The sequence below is a fragment of the Elgaria multicarinata genome, chromosome 21 (genome assembly GCF_023053635.1).
Source record: "Elgaria multicarinata webbii isolate HBS135686 ecotype San Diego chromosome 21, rElgMul1.1.pri, whole genome shotgun sequence".
Classification (NCBI taxonomy): Eukaryota; Metazoa; Chordata; class Lepidosauria; order Squamata; family Anguidae; genus Elgaria; species Elgaria multicarinata.
Window position 1 is genome coordinate 9,281,042 of NC_086191.1, and position 17,380 is coordinate 9,298,421.

The 17,380-nt window shown below is 52.3% G+C and overlaps 1 protein-coding gene across 4 annotated transcripts in view; it reads right to left on the minus strand.

The window, feature by feature from the left end:
• Window positions 1–17,380, minus strand: part of ADAR (adenosine deaminase RNA specific) — a 31,268-nt gene that overhangs the window by 2,728 nt on the left and 11,160 nt on the right. For all 4 annotated transcript variants that reach the window (XM_063146072.1, XM_063146074.1, XM_063146071.1 and 1 more), the window contains 12 exons: window positions 14,769–14,958; window positions 13,573–13,730; window positions 10,511–10,646; window positions 10,165–10,376; window positions 9,715–9,871; window positions 6,002–6,173; window positions 5,432–5,525; window positions 4,013–4,132; window positions 3,301–3,434; window positions 2,440–2,622; window positions 1,880–1,992; window positions 574–701 (listed from right to left, as the gene is read on the minus strand). In XM_063146072.1, coding sequence (XP_063002142.1) covers window positions 574–701; window positions 1,880–1,992; window positions 2,440–2,622; window positions 3,301–3,434; window positions 4,013–4,132; window positions 5,432–5,525; window positions 6,002–6,173; window positions 9,715–9,871; window positions 10,165–10,376; window positions 10,511–10,646; window positions 13,573–13,730; window positions 14,769–14,958 — 1,797 coding nt within the window. The remainder of the gene's footprint in view (window positions 1–573; window positions 702–1,879; window positions 1,993–2,439; window positions 2,623–3,300; window positions 3,435–4,012; window positions 4,133–5,431; window positions 5,526–6,001; window positions 6,174–9,714; window positions 9,872–10,164; window positions 10,377–10,510; window positions 10,647–13,572; window positions 13,731–14,768; window positions 14,959–17,380) is intronic.

A 17,380-nucleotide genomic window follows, 5' to 3' on the forward strand; every position in this document is an offset into this window, starting at 1 on the left:
TAGGCCTTACTGCATTAAGCGCCGGGTTACGTTTCAGGCTGCTAGCTTTCCGTACAGCTCAAAAAGAGGGCCATCAGGTCTTCGAAAGAAGACAGCTCGCCCTTGCGTTTAGAAATAGGAAGCAAGCACACGAATTCAACGGCCTGCGCTTGGCGGTAACGGCAGGGAGTGCGCTGTGCAGGGGAATCCCCCATCACAGCCGGAAGGCGGCAGCCTCTGCGACTTGATCCGGTGGCCTTCGGCTCAGCTGCAGGGGCTTCACTTGCCTCGCATCATCCTCTCCCCAAAAGGAGAAGGCCGCCACGCAGCGAAGCTGGTAGCTGGGAGACGGGCCACAAGGATCCTCCCTCCTGACGCGCCTATCGGGGACTGAATTATGCCAGGGGAAATGGCCGTGCCCTTTCCGTGTCCTTCGTGGTTCACCCTCCCAACCCCCAATTCTGGTTGCCCACTCCTGAAATAAATGCAAGCCCAACAACGAAAAAGCCATCCCTTCCCTGTCGCCAACGGAAGCCATCAGCAACCCCGCTTAGGGACACCATAGGTACCCTGCGGCGGCGCACTCAACCTTACCCGTCTACTTTGCCCTTTGTGCCATCCAGGACTTCGACGTCTGTGTCGTCGGGCAGGCACCAGTTGACACTGGACTCCTTCGTCTTGCCCGTCTGCCTCGCGGAGTCATACACGCTGACTCGGCCGACCTGCGCGGCCACAAAGAGAGCAAGGAGGGAAGAGGGGGAGAACAAGACTGCATCGTGGCATAGTCGAGGTGGGAGGGGGCCTAGAAGGCCACCGAGCCCAACCCCCTGCAAGCCCCAGAGCCCAAGGAAGGGTGGAGTAGCAGTATGCACAGCGCCACCATTCTCTCTTGCACTTTCGGTGCTGCGTGTTTGGGAATCGAACAGGTGATACCACAGATAGGCAACAGGAGGGGCCTCCCGACGTTTTGGGCTGCCACTCCCATCAGCCCCCGGCAGTGTGGGAGTGGGCATTGTAGTCCAAAGCATCTGGAGGGCACAAGGCTGCGAACCCCTGGCATTCAGACAAAGAGCACATCCCATCCTTCACGCTGCCCGAGCAAGGGCTAGTTTTCCGCCACGGCACCTACCGTGATGGTATTGCTGAGCGAGAGGCAGTGCGTCGTAGTGGCCGGAGTGCCAGCACTCCTAGGTCCGAGGAGACTGGGTTCAAATTTCCCCAACCCAGCCATGAAGGTCACGGAGTAGCCCTGGACCGGTCACCAGCTCTCGGCCTAACCTACCTCGTAGGGTTGTTGTGGGGACGAGAATCATGTGACCTAGGAGACTGCCTTATACAGAGAAAGTCCCTTTGTCCATCTAGCTCAGTACTGCCAGCACTGACCGGCAGCTGCCCGCCAGGGTTTCGGGCAGGATTCCTTCCCAGTCCTACCGTGAGATGCCGGGCATTGAACCTGGGGCCTTCTGCGTGCAAGGCGGGGGGTCTAGCTCTGAGCCACGGCGGCCCACCTGCTCTCTGCCTTGACACCCTCGGAGGGAATGCAAGATCCCATTAGCAGCCATTCCAGCACGCTGTATGGAGGGAGAGCAGGGCCATTCCACCAGCAACACTGAAAGGGCCCCTCCCGAAGGCTCCTCCTCGTGGGAGGCTTTTGTCCTGGTACAAAAATCCCGCCTTCCCTTTCTCCTTTTAGATCATGAAGCCTGTCGGCAGGAACTGTCTGATTTAATCGATTACACGTAAGCTGCTCTGGGAGCCGCTTTGGTTGAGGACCTCACTAGCTGGGGAAGCTGGGATTTGTAGCCCAGCATGTCTAGAGGGTGCCAGGTTGGGGGACTTAAACGAATAAGGACAAAAAAAGGGGGGGAAGGGAGAAGGTGAGGTTGGGAGAAAGCAGTACCTCTGGGTGATTGACAAAATACGGCTCAGGGAGTCCCGTCTGGAATGTGCTGCCGTCTCTCGACATGCGGCAGCAGATGGCCCGCGTCAGGTGACCTTGGCTGTACAAGTAGCCTGGGAAGAGAGGGAGGATTAAGAACAAGGAAACTCGCACACAGCAAGGGAGTGGCGCAGGGCACAGGAAGGGACACAGATGGGCTGCTTCGTCCACCTGGAAGGGGAAAGCCGCTGCACCACCACCGCCACACGGCAGGGCTGCCTTGGGAGAGGGCCTGACGCTGCCACTAGCTGCTGCCTTTTGGCTGGAACGGCAAAGGTTTAAAACTACACGCAATACCGTGGCTCTGAAAGCCACGCAGCCTTCGTGGCCTTCCTACAGGGTGACGCCATGGCGGAGCGGTGGCGTCTGGGTGTTCCCTGCCCTCCTGCAGAGAGCTGTACCCATTTACTGCCTGAAGAGCTTTACTGGTTTCACAACTATGACAAAAATGATACAGGAAGGGGAGAGAGAGAGAGAGCTCTGTACGCTGAGCTATCAGAAAGCCATCTTGGGCCGCCTACCAAGCGTGACGGAGCGGAGATACACCGGCTGCAAAAAGTGCGAGAGCAGCGCCCCCTGCAGGCCAAGCACGTTCCAGCGCAGGATCTTGTCGCTGCAGGACATGGTGCGGAGGCGCTCGCCGTGCTGGATCCCGTCCCAGGTTGGAACGATGTCGCTCGACTCCACCGGAATGGTGCCTTCCCCTACGGAGAAAGCGTCACTTGGTCAGGAATTACTCCGCCGGTTCAGAACAAAGGCCGAAGGCCAGTTATAGCATGGACCTCTAGCCGCCACCAGGGAGGTGACTCTGGACCGTCACAGAGGCAAGGGCAACCCAAGTGCCTGATTTTCACAGGACTACTGGCCCAGGGAGACACCACTGCGCTATCGTCATGGCACAAAGGAGCCTTCCTGAACCTCGCGCCCTGAACTACAACTCCCAGGATCCCCCAGCCGGCTGAGGGATTCTGGGAGATGCAGTCCCACACATCTAGGCTGGCATGGAAGGTTGCTGACTTATCCTCAGGGGACCTGTCTTGCCCACTGAAGGCCCGTCTCAACAGCCTGTTTAACCCCTTCGCTTTGGATTTACTGGCATTCTTCAGTCCATCTAGCCCAGTATCACCAACACCGGCTGGCAGAGGCTCTCCAGGGTTCCTGGCAGGCGCTTTCCCCAATTTTCCCTGGAGATGCCGGGAATTGAACCTGGGACTTTCTGCGTGCAAAGTGGACGCACGTGAGCGTTGGTTTCACCCTTCTATTTAACGGAGCAGCAAAGCACCCGAGAAGGTCGAAGCCTCTCCCCCAACCCGCCTTCGGAATTTTCACCTGGCAGCCATGAGGACTAGAAACTTTGGGGGCTCCGCTCTCCTGGCCCTTACCGTTCTCCACCTTGGTGCGCAGCTTCCCCTGCTTGGGATTCTCAAAGAGCGGCTGGTGCTGGCCCTCCCCGGCTGTGTTGGCCTGGTCGCTGCAGGATTTGTCAAAGAGGGCGCCGTCCCCGCAAGGTGCCGTGCTGGTGGGCAGGAGGGAAAGGAAAACAACAACAACACCGAACCCAAGAGGTTATCGTTTTGGGTTTTTTAGAGGGAAAGGAAAAAGGGGTTGCTTTTCGGCAGGTGTCCCTGAAACAGCCCCATCACTGCAGGCCTTCTCCTGGGCCCTAAGGACCTGTTATCTTTGGCCTATACCTATTGGGTTTACCTAGTGCAGCCTTCCTCAACCTGGGGCGCTCCAGATGTGTTGGACTGCTGGCTGGGGCATTCTGGGAGGTGCAGTCCAACACATCTGGAGCGCTCCAGGTTGAGGAAGGCTGACCTAGTGGGTGCCCTTCTGTATAAAGGTGTTACCTGGTTTTAACCATTAATCTTCGTTCCACTGTATTTTGTGGCTTTAAGTTTTCTTTGCCTCCTCAGAGCGTTTTCCCTAAAAGGTGGCTTGATTTGAAAGTACATAAATAACATCTAGGCCCCATAGGGATCCGTTCCCGTTCTCACCCAGCCTCCCCTGAGAAATAAGCACAAGCAGCAGGCGGAGACCCTCCCCCAACGTTTCACGCCACTGTCCTCCACCCAGGCCACAGCTGGGACTCACCTGATGTACAGGTGAAAGGTGATGTCGTCCTTGATCTTCAGCTTACCATCTTCCAGTGGCTCGAAGATGCTGTCTTCTGGGGCAGAGGGGTCAAACTTCATGAGCTCATTGTACAGAAACCTGGAACAGAGCGCCAGAACGTGAAGGGGCAAACTTTCAACTTTCTCAAAACTAGGACTCCATGGAAGTCCATCTCCCTGCTTCCTGTCTGTGTCTATCTCCCAGGCAGGACTGCAAAAGTCATAACCAAAACAGTCATTTGGCGTTTCACTTTTCTGTTGCTCCATTTCATCATTTTTACCAAACTTGATTGTTGTTTTTTTACAGGGTTTTTTTTAAAAATACAGGCTGATTGTTTCAACATTTTAATGTAAGCTTTGGGAGGCTTTGGCCTGCAAAATGGCAAACGATACACACAGTGGTTTTGCGCTGACTCCTGTCACAGGTAACACACAGGCAGGAGGGTCCTAATTCACCAGTTATTGACACAGCACACAAGCGGGCAGCAACCAGAGCCAACTATCGTGCTCCATATCCCCAGGGCACAGGGAACCTGTCTTTGGGGGAACCTTTCAAACACAAGAGTGTTCTTCTGAGGAATGCAGAGCCCGTTCAGAGAGGATTTGGGTGGGTGGGGGTACACAACCCTTTCACGCCAGGCTCTTGCCATGTGACACCAGAGGAAGAGCGCGTCTTAGAACTGCGGCTGCACAATGCAGAGGAAACGTGGAAGCCTGGCTGGCAATGCTGATCACTGCCAGAAAGAGCCCCCCCCCCCCCGATAAGCTTCAGGGGACCCCAGGGCTCCCCTGAAATCCTCAGAGGTGTTGCTCTTTTGAAGAAGCTCAACGTGCCCCTGAATTCGTTTAGCAGAGAAGCCATTAGGAAGCCCCCGGCCAAATCTCGCCTGTGCCATGAAGCCAACAGGTTGCTCTTAGAGATGTGAAAGCCGTGGGGAAAAGCAAGAAAAAGTGTGTGTGTGTGTGTGTGTGTGTGTGTGTAAAACAAACAGAACAAACAAACGAAGTCTTTTCCCCACAGAATTTTTTGGGGAAATTGGGGGGGGGGGATTTTTTCCCAATCCTTTCCATCTTTACCCTCAACAATTTGATCTCTCTCAGCCCTCATATCTGAAAGACTGAAGTAATACATCTGTAATAGAAGAAATCCTAGAGACCAGTCCCACCTCACAAGGTTGTCGCATTGTCGCAAGGATTATACTCGACAACATGAAATGCTTCAAGCCTTTGCAGTTTGCCCACTAAACACCAAGCAGTAATATCATTTCACATTTTCTCCAGTCATGCTTACAACCACCCTGTAAGGTAGGACTGGTCTCTGGGGGGCGGGGGGAGTGCCAGATCCACCCGCTACCCTGGCCTGGCTTTGTGACACACACACACACTATACCCCACTCACCTGATGAAGCCCCTTCTGGAAATGATCTCCGCGTGACAATCGTTCACCGTTTCCCCTTTCAGGCTCAGCTCCTCCCCTTTCACACAGCGATTCCCTGGCAGGTGGAGAGAGAGAGAGAAAGCAGTCAGGGAACAGCACGCGATGGACCCCAGCCGGAGAGCAGAGCCCTGGGGTCGTCTTCCAATGGAGCACAGATTCCTAAACTGTGTCCGAGGGCGTCGAAGTGCATCACAAGGGACCTGCATTAAACTCTCAGCCTATTCTGCAAAGCCCGTCGGAGGCGAAAGGAGCTGTCTGAAAGGAATCAAGGACCCTGAATTGGGAGTCAGGAGTCACAGTGTTTTGCAACAGTTTTACATTTTGCGAACCGGCCAGAGAGCTCCAGCTGTAATGAAATGAAATAAATAAAACCTTTCATCTCAGGAAACAAGCCTATAAAGGCGGCCAGTATAAACCTCACATCCCAGGGATCACCCAGCCAGGTACGCAGCGAACCTAAGCTTTTCTGAGCCAGGAGGCTCCTGGCTCCAAGGGGAGAGTCACCTGCATGGGGAAGCGGCCTGCCCTTACCTGTTCCAATGCTCACCACGACACCCAGGCCCTCCTGCCCTTTTCTCATGATGATGGCGGCCAGGATCTTGCGCCCAAGCAAGCTGTGCTGGATGCGAGCGGTGAGGGTGTTGAACCGCTGGTGGCTCAGCATGGCAATCTGGTCATGCAAGGTGCTTCCGCTCACGGGGAGCTGCAGAGCGGGGAGAAAAAGAATTAATAAGAACGCCTGTTTTAGATACACCACAAAGCCACACACAAACCCCCGAGATTCACCGAGAGCTATCCTGGTAATAAGGGGACGGAGCACAAGAGCACCGGAAGTTCAGGTGCCTTGGCAAACTGGGTCTGGGCAGTGTTATGCTTCTGTTCCTCATTTGGATCTTCCAGTTATGGCCAAATGGCCCAAGAGATTCCGGAGCTAGACAATTCCAAGAGAATCCTGAGCAAAGACACTGACCGTACTTTATTTATTTAAGAGTGTTTTTATGCCGCACCTCAGCCAAAAAGGTGCCCAGAGCGGCTTACAATAAATCAGTAAAGGAGGCAGTCCCTGCCCTCAGGCTTATACTCTAAAAAAAGACAAGAAAAAAAAAAGACATGACATGCGAGGAAAAGGGGATGGGGAGGGAAGAGGGGAAAAAAGAAAAAAAAATTAAGGAGACGGTTTAGCAGGACTGATGGGAAGGCCTTGCTCCCCCCTCTCATCCCCCAATGGAGGGCAGACCAACAGCTCCTTCTTCGCCACAGGGTCAAGATGACCATCAGCCCTGTGGTGTGTGTGTGTGTGTGTGTCCAACTGAAGCAGGCCCTGATGTTATCTGGGAACTGGAGGTGTTACCCAGGAACAGAAAAATGCAAGCAGAATGAACGTGGCATTAGGAGCAGAATGACAGGTTGCTTACCTGTAACTGTGGTTCTTCGAGTGGTCATCTGTGCATTCACACTTGATGGGGGGGAGGGCCTCTGTGCCTGCGCTGAGTCTTGTTCGGAACTTCCAATAGCTGAGAAGCATTTTAGGTGGGAACTCCTCCCCCACCGTCGTGTGTATATGTACCATGTTGCCGCATAATCCCTCAGTTCCTTGAGACCGCAATTTTGATCTCGAACTTAAGAGCCGAATCATCGGGATCGACACCGAAGCAGGGACGGGCGGGCGGTGGTAGCGTGAATGCACAGATGACCACTCGAAGAAACACAGTTACAGGTAAGCAACCCGTCATTCTTCTTCGTGGTCTCTGTGCCCAAAGGAGGGAGGACTTTGAATTCTATGCGGTATCCGCGGGCTATGATGTCGAGGACCCATGCGTCTGTTGTGATGTCGGTCCACGCATGTAGGAAATGAGAGCGTGTTCCTGAATGTGGGTTTGCCTGTTCATGCGGTAGTCAAAGACGCCATCTTGGGGCTGGCCACAGCTGGGTCGTGGCTTGGCCGTGTCGTACGGTTTCCTCTGGTGCTGAGGGTCTGGTACCAAGGCGACCAGACTGAATATTGCCTTGCATAGAATGGGTTTTGCTGTCAGAACCATCTTCGGGGTTTACTCGAAAGGTGCCCGTGTTGTAGCTGCCCGAGCCCCATTTTCTTTGCAGTGGATTGGGCTTTTTGTGCCGAGTCCATCCACTCGTCAGTCTTTGAGTTGAATAGGCCTTCCCTATCGAATGGGAGGCCTTTGATTCGGGATCTGGCTTCTGAAGTTAGTCCTGCCAATAGGAGCCATGCATGTCGACGCAGGGCTATAGCCCCTACTATTGATTTGGTGTTGCAGACTGTCTGGTGGTGAGGTGTGTGGTGCCGGGATAGTTTCATTGCCTCAGACTGAAAAACTCTAGCAAGTTCCCTCTGGTTGTCTGGTAAGTGGTCGCAGAGGGAGCCCATTTTGTCCCACAAGAAAAACTGGTCCTTGGCCATCATGGCTTCGTAATTGGAGACTCTTAAACCGAGCGCTGCTGTCGAATGTACACGTCCGAGAAGGTCTAACCTTCTGCCTTCTTTATCCACAGGGGAGCTATGTTGCTTATGGGCTCGGCCCTGGGCTGGTCCAACTACTATGGAATTTGGTCGAGGGTGTGCGAAAAGGAATGCTGCGTCCTTTTCCTGTGTTCTATACATGGCCTTCTAGTGTTTAGATGTTGGGGCCGTGGTTGAGGAAGCAGACCAGGATTGGTGGACTGTTTGTAATAGGGCAGGGTAGGAAAGGCACTGTTACTGGTATCGTCGAGTCGGGGTCTTCGATGTGCTCTGCTTGCTGCTGGGCCTCGATGCCCAGGCCTTGGGCCATACGCAGGACTTGATCCGAAAATACACGTCATTCTTCCAAGGGTGATGCTCTGCCCTTGGATGTGACGATATCCTCTGGAGAAGCAATGGATGGTGCTGGCAATGAGGAGGAATCGGATTCGTAATCGTCCGATGAGTTTGGTGTGTGTGTGTGTGTGTGTGTGTCCCTGGTGGTCAGTTGTCGGCACGGTGCGAGTAGAGCTGCTTCGTTACTGTTCGTCAGAGGTGGAGGCAGTGGAAGGCCTGTGGTCTGTTTAAAGATGTGCCACGTGGTGGTACCGGCAGCGGTCGTGCGTTTGGAGTTGGTGCGGGTGGTCTTTGCACGATCTCTTGCGCCCTTGGACAGGTTGGTGCGTGATCTTCAAAGTGCCGCTCTCGGAGGTGTGGAGACTGGTTTCGGGAGCTATTTTCCCTTGGTGACGGTGGTGGCTGAGGGGGAGGAATTGTTCTTTGATTTCCCCTTCCGATGCCGTTGAAATGGGCTCAATAATGAGTGGCAGAAGCAGCGATCTCACCAGCACTCGAATGGGAGAATCCATTAGAGGTGGTGGCAATGGCATAGATACATTCGTCGTTTGTCTCTTGGCTTTAGGCCTCTTTTTCTTAGCCCGTGTCTCGTCAGAGGGCTTTGGCCTTTTAGCCTTTTTTACTAACTTTCTTGCCACCGTTTGTATAAGGGAGGAGCTCGGCATCAGATTTTCGTTTGGAGGTTGCGAGACAGCTCTTCTCCCAACGCCATGTGTGCCATTTTTGCAGTTGGTTGTTGTGGGGCCTTTTAGTAAAAAAACAATAGCTTAAGAGTTTTTTGGGATGTATTTTGTTTTTGTTTTTTGAAGAAGGACGAGGAGGAGGAGGAGGAGGAGGAGAAAGAAGAAGCAGCTATCTCAGCAGGTCGAAGATTGAACCGAAGACGTTCCTGACAAGATAACCTTAATGGTGGTCGAAGAGGAACTGAGGGATTAGGTGGGAACACGATACATAGACACATGATGGTGGGGGCAGAGTTCCTGCCAAAATGCTTCTCAACTGTTAGAAGTTCTGAACGAGACTCCGCGCAGGCGCAGAGCCCCATGAAGTGTGATGCACAGAGACCACGAAGAAGAATTTGGCTTCTTGGTAAACTCTGCTTCCACTTTAAAAAAAAAAAAGCATGTTTCTAGCTTTTACGGTTACCAAGGCATGGTTGAAAGTGACAGGAACATATCCAAAATCGATCTAGCATGTGTCCTGCTCCCCAAAAGGGAATCCCTTCATGTATTAAATCCAGCGCTACCCACCAACGAAGAGCCTTTTTACAAGAAGACTTTGCTTTGTCACTCATAACGAAAGTGCAGATCAATCCAGCTCTGCCCAGCGACCCCACGCGGCTCGCACGGATGACACGCCTGCCAACTCCGTGGTGGTGCAGCAAGGCAGCCCAGAGACCAGGCAAGGAGGCCGAGCAAGCAAGTCCTACCTCTGTGACGGCCATCCCTTCGGTGTGTTCCGCTTTCTCGGTCTCTCCGATCAGGACCCGCAGTGCTGCGTCCGCCGCCTCTTGCTTGCCTTGCTTCTTGCTGTGTGCCGTCACAGCTGGGAACCAGCGCCCTCCCACTTTGGCTTGGAAGACAAACCTGGCAGGAGGAAGGGAGTTCTAATAAGCGGAATACCCCAAGGTGACCTGGACCCATTTTGTAAGGGGGGGGCACAGCTCAGGGGCAGGAAGTTCTCAGGGCCAACGCCGGATCTCGTCTCCGGGGAAAGGAGATCTGGCAGCCAGGCGGAAAAAGGACCTCTGGCAGAGCTTGGAAAGCCACTGCCTGTTAGAGAAGACGCTCCTGATGAGAGACAATGGCCTGGCTCAGCTTCATACGTTCGATACGCTGCTCCGGTTTGCCTCTAGGAGTGGCGTGGCACACCTACTCACTTTGGGTCATGGGGCGGCCCGGTCTGTTCAATCATCTTGAACTCAGCGGCAAAGCCGTTGGCCCGGGCGTATTCCAGAAGGCCGCTGACCGGGTTGGAGTTCAGGTACTTTATCAACTCGCCAACGCCCTTCGCGCTCGTTGCCTTGGTCTCGTCAAGGTTCACGGCCTGACCGCTAGATACCTCCGAAGGCTGGTCAGCTTGGGGCTCCAACTAAAATTAAGCAAGCAGAGAGAGAGGGAGAGGTTGAGAGAGAGAGAGTGTAAGTAAGAGGGAGGGAGGACCGTTAGGACGGAGAAAAAAGGCTAGGAAGAGATGCCCAGAGCAGGAGAGAGAGATCAGTCTACCTCTTCTAGGAAGTTGCATGGCTCTCCGCTGAGGCCCTTCATGGCGGCCTCGGCTGCCATTTGCTTTGCTCCCTTCTTGCTGTTGGATACCACGGCAGGGAAGACACGGTCGCCCACCTTCACGCAGTACTTGAACCTGAATAAAGGCAATGGCAAAACACCAGGTTTGCTCAATGTGATTCCGGCTTAGCGATTGCATGTATTTGCTGCTGTTGTTATTGTTAGCATGGTACTTATAATACAGCACTCAAATAGGAGAAGAAGAGGGAAATTCCCTGCCCCTCAAAGGACTTGTAATCTAGAAAGAGGGAAGGAAATTGAGGCAGGAGTAAAAGAGGGGGTTCAGCTAAGTTAAGTGTGCTTATAGGGTATTGAGGAGATTGGGTCAAGTGTCACTGAAAAAGGTGCGTTTTGAGGAAGGATTTGAAGGGAAGGGGAGACGCAGCCTCAGAGAAGAAGCACATAGCATTTATTATTTTATTTTATTTAAAGCATTTTTATAGCACCGCCTCACCATTTCTGGCATCGAGGCGCTTTACAGTAACATATAAAACAATTCCATTAAAACCCTCAACCCACATTAAGACAATTCCATTAAAACCCTCACCCTCAAACCATTAAAAGCCCTCAACCCCAATTTAAACCACCCGCTCCCCAAACTCTTGTGAAAATAAAAACGCCTTACAAAGGCCTTTGAAGCAATTGAGAGTGGGAGCCTGTCGAATCTCCAGGGGCACATTGTTCCATAACCGGGGGCCAGCCACTGAAAAAGCCCAGGCCCCCACAAATTCTACTTTGTAGCGGGGGACCATCAGGGCACCCTGCTCCTGAGAGCGAGTCTGCCAGTGGTGAGACACAGGAGAAAGGCGAGTGCTCAGGTATCCAGGACCCAAGCAATGCAGGGCTTTATACATGGTCAACAAGACCTTGTAGCGCACCCTAGCAGTCACCGGCAGCCAATGGAGCTCTTGAAGCACCAAAGTGATAGAAGACCACTTTGGGAGCCCCTTGACCAACCTGGCTGCTGCATTTTGTACAGCCTGTAAGTATTGAATTTGCTTCAAGGGAAGCCCTGTATACAACAGGTTGCAATAGTCCAGTACGGAAAGAACCAGGGCCTGGACTGCAGTGGTAAGATCAGCCTCTGACAGAAAGGGGCGAACTGGGCGGAGCACATGGAGTTGATAAAAGCAACTCCGAACCACAGCCCCCACCTGTGATGACATAGTTAGTGACTGGTCAAGAATAACACCCAGGTCCCGCGCCTCAGGCACAATCCTTGATCGGATTCCTGAAATAGGCAGTTCCTGCCTCAAATCTGCCAGCCGCTGACCTCGGTCAATCACCATCAGCTCAGTCCTCTCCGGGTTAAGCTTTAGTTTACTCCTAGACATCCAGTTACAGATCTCAGCCAGGCACTAAGACAGAGTAGCAACTTCCTCGCCAAGGTCAGACCCCACCGAGATGTAAAGCTGGGTATCGTCAGCATACATATGGTACCTACAGGCAAGTGTTGTAGGACAGCAGACTGATCTTCTGCAATTTCCATGAACATCCTTTCTCTTTGGAGAGATCTGGACGCTCCTCACAGATACCTTTTGGCTGTCGCCCTGGCTAGCCCAGCCATTTGGGTCCCATACGGAGCCTCGAACACTGATGGAATTGTTAAACATTTATAAAGCACCTGACAGTTTTTTAAGCGCTGTACAGATATTAAAAGGTAAAGACAGTCCCTGCAGGCAGGGTTACAATCTAATACAGAATGCGTGTGTATGTGTGCGTGTGCGCAGGGAAGTGAGACAGAATGGAGAGTGAAGAGGTAAACCAAGCATTGGAGCCCATCGTGTTTTCCGGCAGGGAGGAGAGAAGCAAGCGCTCTACAGCTGCTCCTTCTCTGGCCAATAGATGGGGGCAGGTTGGTCTCTCCCTGGCTAGGACAGTCTTCCTGGGAGGCAGTGGCCCACGGTCTCCTAGCCAATGGAATCAAACATTTCAATGGGCAAATTTTATCATCTAGGACCAGGGGTGGGCAGAAAGTAGAGATCTAACTGTTCTGAATTTCGATTTCCAGAAACACTTGCCAACAGGTAGGTGAGGAGGAGAGCAAGGGTTTAGAGGAGGCAACCTAGGGAAGAACTAGTTGGGCTCTCTCGGACAGGGGTTCATAAAGAGGCCCAAGAATTGTGACCCCTGACAGAAGAGGGGCGTGGGAGAGAGCCACAGTTGCACCAGCATTCAGCTCAAATGAGAATCAAATTTGAATGGCAAGTTGCTCTGGAAAAGGTATACTATAATAAGGTATAGTGAACAGGTGTAATAAACAGTCTAGATCCAAGTCCCTTTCCGTCACACTCTGGTGTGACCAACAGACAGACCCCAGGAAAGCGCTATGCATATAAAAGGGGGGGGGGGGTTATAGGCAGATGGCAGCAGACTAAATTCACAATGGCTGGGATGAACAGCGGCAGCTGCAAACCAGTTGCACTCATCTCCTTCTTCTTCCCCAACTCCTAACCAGTTATGGCTAGCCTTTCGTAAGAACATGAGAAGTGCCCTGATGCTGGATCAGACTGAGGGTCCATCTAGTCCAGCACTCTGTTCACACAGGGGCCAACCAGCTGTTGGCCAGGGACCCACAAGCAGGACACGGTGCAACAGCACCCTCCCGCCCATGTTCCCCAGCAACTGGTGCACACAGGCTTACTGCCTCGGATCCAGGAGGTAGCACATAGCCATCAGGACTAGCAGCCATTGATAGCCTTCTCCAAATGGGTAGCCATCACTACATCTTGTGGAAGTGAGTTCCATAGTTGAACTATGAGCTATTCTCACTGGGGACACAACAGCAAGGGGAGGGGAAAGGCAAAAACTTGGGTCCGTGGGCAAACCCTCAAGAGAGCCTCGCAACGGCAATGACCTCCCCACATCCCCACCGATAAGGAGAAAGGAGCTTTGCGATTTATCAATCCACAACAAAGCCTGGTCAGTTTTTTCTTCTACACCAAACTCCCCCACAGGGCAGACCTGACTGCGTTCTTAAAAACAAGCGAATCAAGTCCTACTTTGGATCATGGGGAGGCCCATCCTGAGAGATCAGCTGGAATTCACAGACGCTCCCCGACTTCTGTGCGTATTCCATCAGGGCGCTGACCGGATTCTTTCCGGATGGCAGGTTGGGCTGCGACGTTGCAGACGAAGGCTCTGGCTCAGTTTGTTCAGGCTGGGGTTGACAGGAGGAGGAGGAAGGTGAGAGAAAGGAAAAATGAAAGAATGCGGCACCAGACGGATTATCCACCCAATTCCATGCAGTTGGGTAAGATGGAACTCTGAGGACAAGACTTTTTGGAAGACCTTTGGGGCGCTGCAAGTGGGAGTGGAAAACCAGCTCTGACACACCACCGTTCCGGACTCTCCCCCAGCAGGTTTCATGCACTGGATTGTGTAAAGCAGTGAGTCTGGACCCGCTGCCTTCAGGGAGATCTTTCCCACAGTGCCTGGCCTGCCATGCCTTGCAAGGGATTCTGAGCAGCAGGAAAAAGACCCCCGAGCAGCAACCTGGCATCCTCCAGTTGTTTTGGACAATAACTCCCACATGTCCCAGCCACCATGGCCGGTGGTCCAGGATCATGGGGGCTATAGTCCAAACATCTGGAGGATACCAGGTTGCTTAGCCCTGCTTCAGAGAGTACACTCTGCACAGAGGACTAGCCAAGAGTACCACTGACCTATGGGCCTTAAGCTTCCTGGAAGTGCAAGGATCCGGGGAAGGCTAAAAGCCAGTTTAATCCACGCATGCTAGTTTGGGGTGGGTGCGGGTAGGTTATTGTTTTTTATAAGGTGGTGGGTGGGAACAGTACAGCGGGGAAGAAATTGGAGCCAGCCGGCTTCTCAGATCATTGCAACTCCTGAACAGATTAAGAGCCATATCCGCGTCAGCGACTCCCAATTTGTGCCCTCCAGATGGGCTCGACGACAACTCACATCACGCTCCACCAGCAGGGGCAGCGGCCGTGTTGGCCTGGGGGTGATGGAGGCTGTGGCCCCAACAGATCCGGAGGGCATCAGGTTGGGAAAGGCCGAGCAGACACGCGGGGGAAAGGCCGTCTCTTCCAAACTTCTTGCGAATGGAAGGACATTAAGGCAAGAGCAGCGCAAGTCACGCTGTCGTAACTACGATCCAATCCCCATTGCCTTCTTTTTATTAACCCTGCCTGGGCTGCCAGCTGGTGAGCTCCACTTCCTGCCCCCCACCGCTCACCTCGGCTTCACTGAGGGAACTGTCCTCATAGAGAGACTTCGCCGCCTCCATGCCATCTTCCCCTTCGTTCTGTGTTTTGTGCAACAGGATCTTCATGGCGTTGGCAGCCGCCTCTTGCTTGGCCAGCTTTTTGCTGCCCGCTTCTGCTGGCGGGAACCGGCGGCCGTCAATCACAGCCTGGAATTTAAACCTTGACAGGCGAGAGGCAGAAATGGGTGAAAAAAATAACAACACACGCTCACGCACAATATACATACACGGGCACAGGAGTTTTCAGGAAACTGGCGTCTATGACCTATTACTTCTTTATCCTACCCACCTCTCCAAGGAGTGTGGGGCAGTGCACATGGTTCTCCCTGCACCCCCTTTATCCTCACAACAACTCGGCAAGCTAGGAGAGGCTGCGACTGGGCTAAGGTCGCCCGGTGCGCTTCACTGGGTTTGTGAACTGGAGGCCTCCGTGAGTCTTGTCTACACCATCATGCGCTGGCTCCCTTCCAGGTCCTCTGCCCTAACCAAAGGAGTGTTATCTGGAAAGAAGCTGTTATCGACATTTGCACACCTCTGGGGAACTCTTTCCCCACTGGCTTAACAGCCAAAACACACCTTGCGCGTGGCAGAGGCTTGTGGGTCATGCTCGAAAGCTCGTACTGGATTTGCTGGCCATGCACTAACAGCGCACTCTGGGAAGGCCTCCTGCGCTTCCCTCCCATCAGGCCTTGCAGCGGTGAATAGGCTGCCCTGCCACTGCCAAGGCCGAGCCCAGGTTACAACAGAATCTACTGGCCCAAAGAACCCTCCCAAGCCCTGCCAAGAAGTAGGGCAATTTTCCTGTCTGGCGGATCTATTGACGTGCCAGAGGGAGGCACACACCAGGCATTCTGCTGGTGCTTAGAAAAGGCAAGAGACTGAACGTGCGTTAAAACACAAGTGGCTATAAAAAGCAAGCAGCCAAACAGGGGGTAAAAATAAAACCCAATTCCCCCAACTGTTCAAAGGGCGAGAGGAGAAGCCCGCTGCTTCTCTTCCACAAGGCAACAGACGCTCATCGCCAAAAGCGTACACAGCACGGAAGTCCTCCAGCAACCCAGGGACTTAGGGGGCATAATGTTTCCCGGCACAAAGCTACCAAACAGCCAGCTGGCGGGACTCTTTCCCCTACTGAGCTGCAACGGAGGATTCACTACTGTAAAATAATAATAGCAAGAACAAAAAGAGCTTTTACCAAGCAACCCTTTTCAAATTTGGAGAGGAAGTGGAATTTCCTTCTCCGTTTCACCCTCTCTTAACAGAACCTTCCTTCCTCTTTGGCGTTCCCTGCCAGGCCGCCGGGAGGCGATGGTCAAGTCTGCAGTTTTTATTTACAAGTCAAAATGAGGGAATATGGGACAGAAAGGGGACCTCTCTCTACCGCACCCCCCTCAGGCAGCTTCCACCGTTTCCCATCTGTTCTGCGCTTCCCCAACTTCACAGAGCCCTAAAGGTGGGATCTATAATGATGATGATCAGTATTTCAACAGCCTTGTCTGCACACTTGGTGCTATTGTAAGCGCAAGGCGAGTCCCTGCTCCATGGAGCTTTTACCATCTAAATTTAGACACTCGCCTACAGACCTGAGGGACATTATTAGGTTATTTAGCAGAGACTGCTATGTCATCATCCCTGTACTGATAACATGAAAAATCAAGGTTCGAAGGAGACGGGCAGGAAGATCAGAGAGAGGAATTCCTGCATTTAAGTGATAAATGTCTGTGTTTTTTTTAGAGGCCCAGAAAAATCTTTGTGTTGACTAAGACATTTTTGTAATAACAATAACAACAACAACAACAATTTGTTACTCGCTTCTCCCTCTGGATCCAGGTACAACACAAATGCAAACACCACCAAATACATATAATTGATTAAAACATATAAAACTAATACATTATTAAAAGGCACCTTAAAATTCAACTGGGGAGGCCTGCCGGAAGAGATCAGTCTTTACGGCTTCCTTAAATTCCAAAAGACTGTTAAGTTGACGAATCTCTCCCGGCAGGCGGCATTGTCTTGCTGGCGCAGAGCAAGACAATGCCTCTACGAGAGCGTTGTTTGCTAGAGTAACTGAGAAAAAAAGAGTTTGTTATCTTATATTTGCTTACTTTGGAGTCAGCCCCCATTAATTTCAGTAGGACTGACTTTTGAGAAATCCAAGTATAGGATTGGGTTTATCAGTGGCTGAAAGACGCCACCCATTTCTGGAACTGGTGACCAATCATTGTAATTACCTTGGCATTTTAACCAGCTTATGAAATTGTTCTGGTAAGCCAGCAGGGAGCTTACGGTCCGTGCAAGTAAGTTCATTGAACCCCAAAGATGGAATACCTTTTTAATTTTCCCAGGGACTTTAGCCCTTCAGTTTTGCTTCGTTTTTTAAAAACACACACGTGTTAGTGCATTTACAGACATTCGCTGGCTGGCTGGCTTTTATCTTGGTCGCGGCATGGTTTTATTCCATTTTAAACGTACGGTTTTAATATGCTAGCATGGTTTATGGCTTCAAGCTCTTGCCTTGTAGATCGCCCAGTGGGCTAATGGATGGTACAGAATGTAATAAATAAATAAACTAAGAAGAA